This window comes from Propithecus coquereli, unplaced genomic scaffold (genome assembly GCF_000956105.1).
Source record: "Propithecus coquereli isolate 6110/MARCELLA unplaced genomic scaffold, Pcoq_1.0 Scaffold168, whole genome shotgun sequence".
NCBI classification, from domain to species: Eukaryota; Metazoa; Chordata; class Mammalia; order Primates; family Indriidae; genus Propithecus; species Propithecus coquereli.
This window is the reverse complement of record NW_012141413.1, coordinates 3,459,063-3,459,978: the sequence shown is the minus strand read 5'-3', so window position 1 is coordinate 3,459,978 and position 916 is coordinate 3,459,063. Positions and strand designations below refer to the sequence as shown.

The 916-nt window shown below is 63.4% G+C and overlaps 1 protein-coding gene across 1 annotated transcript; it reads left to right on the top strand.

Moving 5' to 3' along the window:
• Window positions 1-227: 227 nt before the first annotated feature.
• Window positions 228-638, top strand: LOC105808152 (histone H3.1). Its single transcript, XM_012641721.1, has one exon. The coding sequence runs from the start codon at window positions 228-230 to the stop codon at window positions 636-638; it is 411 nt and encodes a 136-aa protein (XP_012497175.1).
• The last annotated feature ends 278 nt before the right edge of the window (window positions 639-916 follow it).

Genomic DNA, 916 nt, shown 5'->3' with positions numbered 1-916 from the left:
CCCCTGACCAACCCTCTCTTCTGCAGGCGCTAGCTGTGGTGCGCACAACCAACAGGCGCGAATATAAAAGGCAGGCTCCAGAGTGGGAACCAATCAGAGTGTAGTCTGTGATCACTGCGGGCGGCCAATGGGAACGCGGCAGGCTCTATAAAAGCGGGCACCGCGGGTGGCTTGACCATACGGAGAGAGAGGAAGAGCTAGCGATAGCAGCTGTAACACTTGGAGGCATGGCTCGCACCAAGCAGACGGCGCGCAAGTCGACCGGCGGCAAGGCACCGCGCAAGCAGCTGGCCACCAAGGTGGCTCGCAAGAGCGCCCCGGCCACGGGCGGTGTGAAGAAGCCCCACCGCTACCGGCCTGGCACCGTGGCGTTGCGCGAGATCCGCCGCTACCAGAAGTCCACGGAGCTGCTCATCCGCAAGCTTCCCTTCCAGCGGCTGGTGCGTGAGATCGCGCAGGACTTCAAGACCGACCTGCGCTTCCAGACCTCAGCTGTGATGGCACTGCAGGAGGCCTGTGAGGCCTACCTCGTGGGGCTCTTCGAGGACACCAACCTGTGCGCCATCCACGCTAAGCGCGTCACCATCATGCCGAAGGACATCCAGCTGGCGCGCCGCATCCGCGGGGAGCGGGCTTAGGCTCCTTGTTCGACCACCATCAGTCGTCACCCCAAAGGCTCTTTTCAGAGCCACCCACTTGTTCGTGAAAGTGGCTGTAGCACCTGGGTTCCCGGGCTTCGCTGGGGGGCTCCCACTCCCCTCACGTCCCTGACTCGGAGGTCAGGAGGTTGGCGAGTCGAGTCTCGCTAGTCCAGTCTAACTCCGGTTAGGTCAGGTTGGAGGTCCGGCTACACCCGCCTGGACACCCAGCCCGCCTCTAGCCAGGTTAGGAGGTCAGCTAGCGGTGCTCAGCCCTG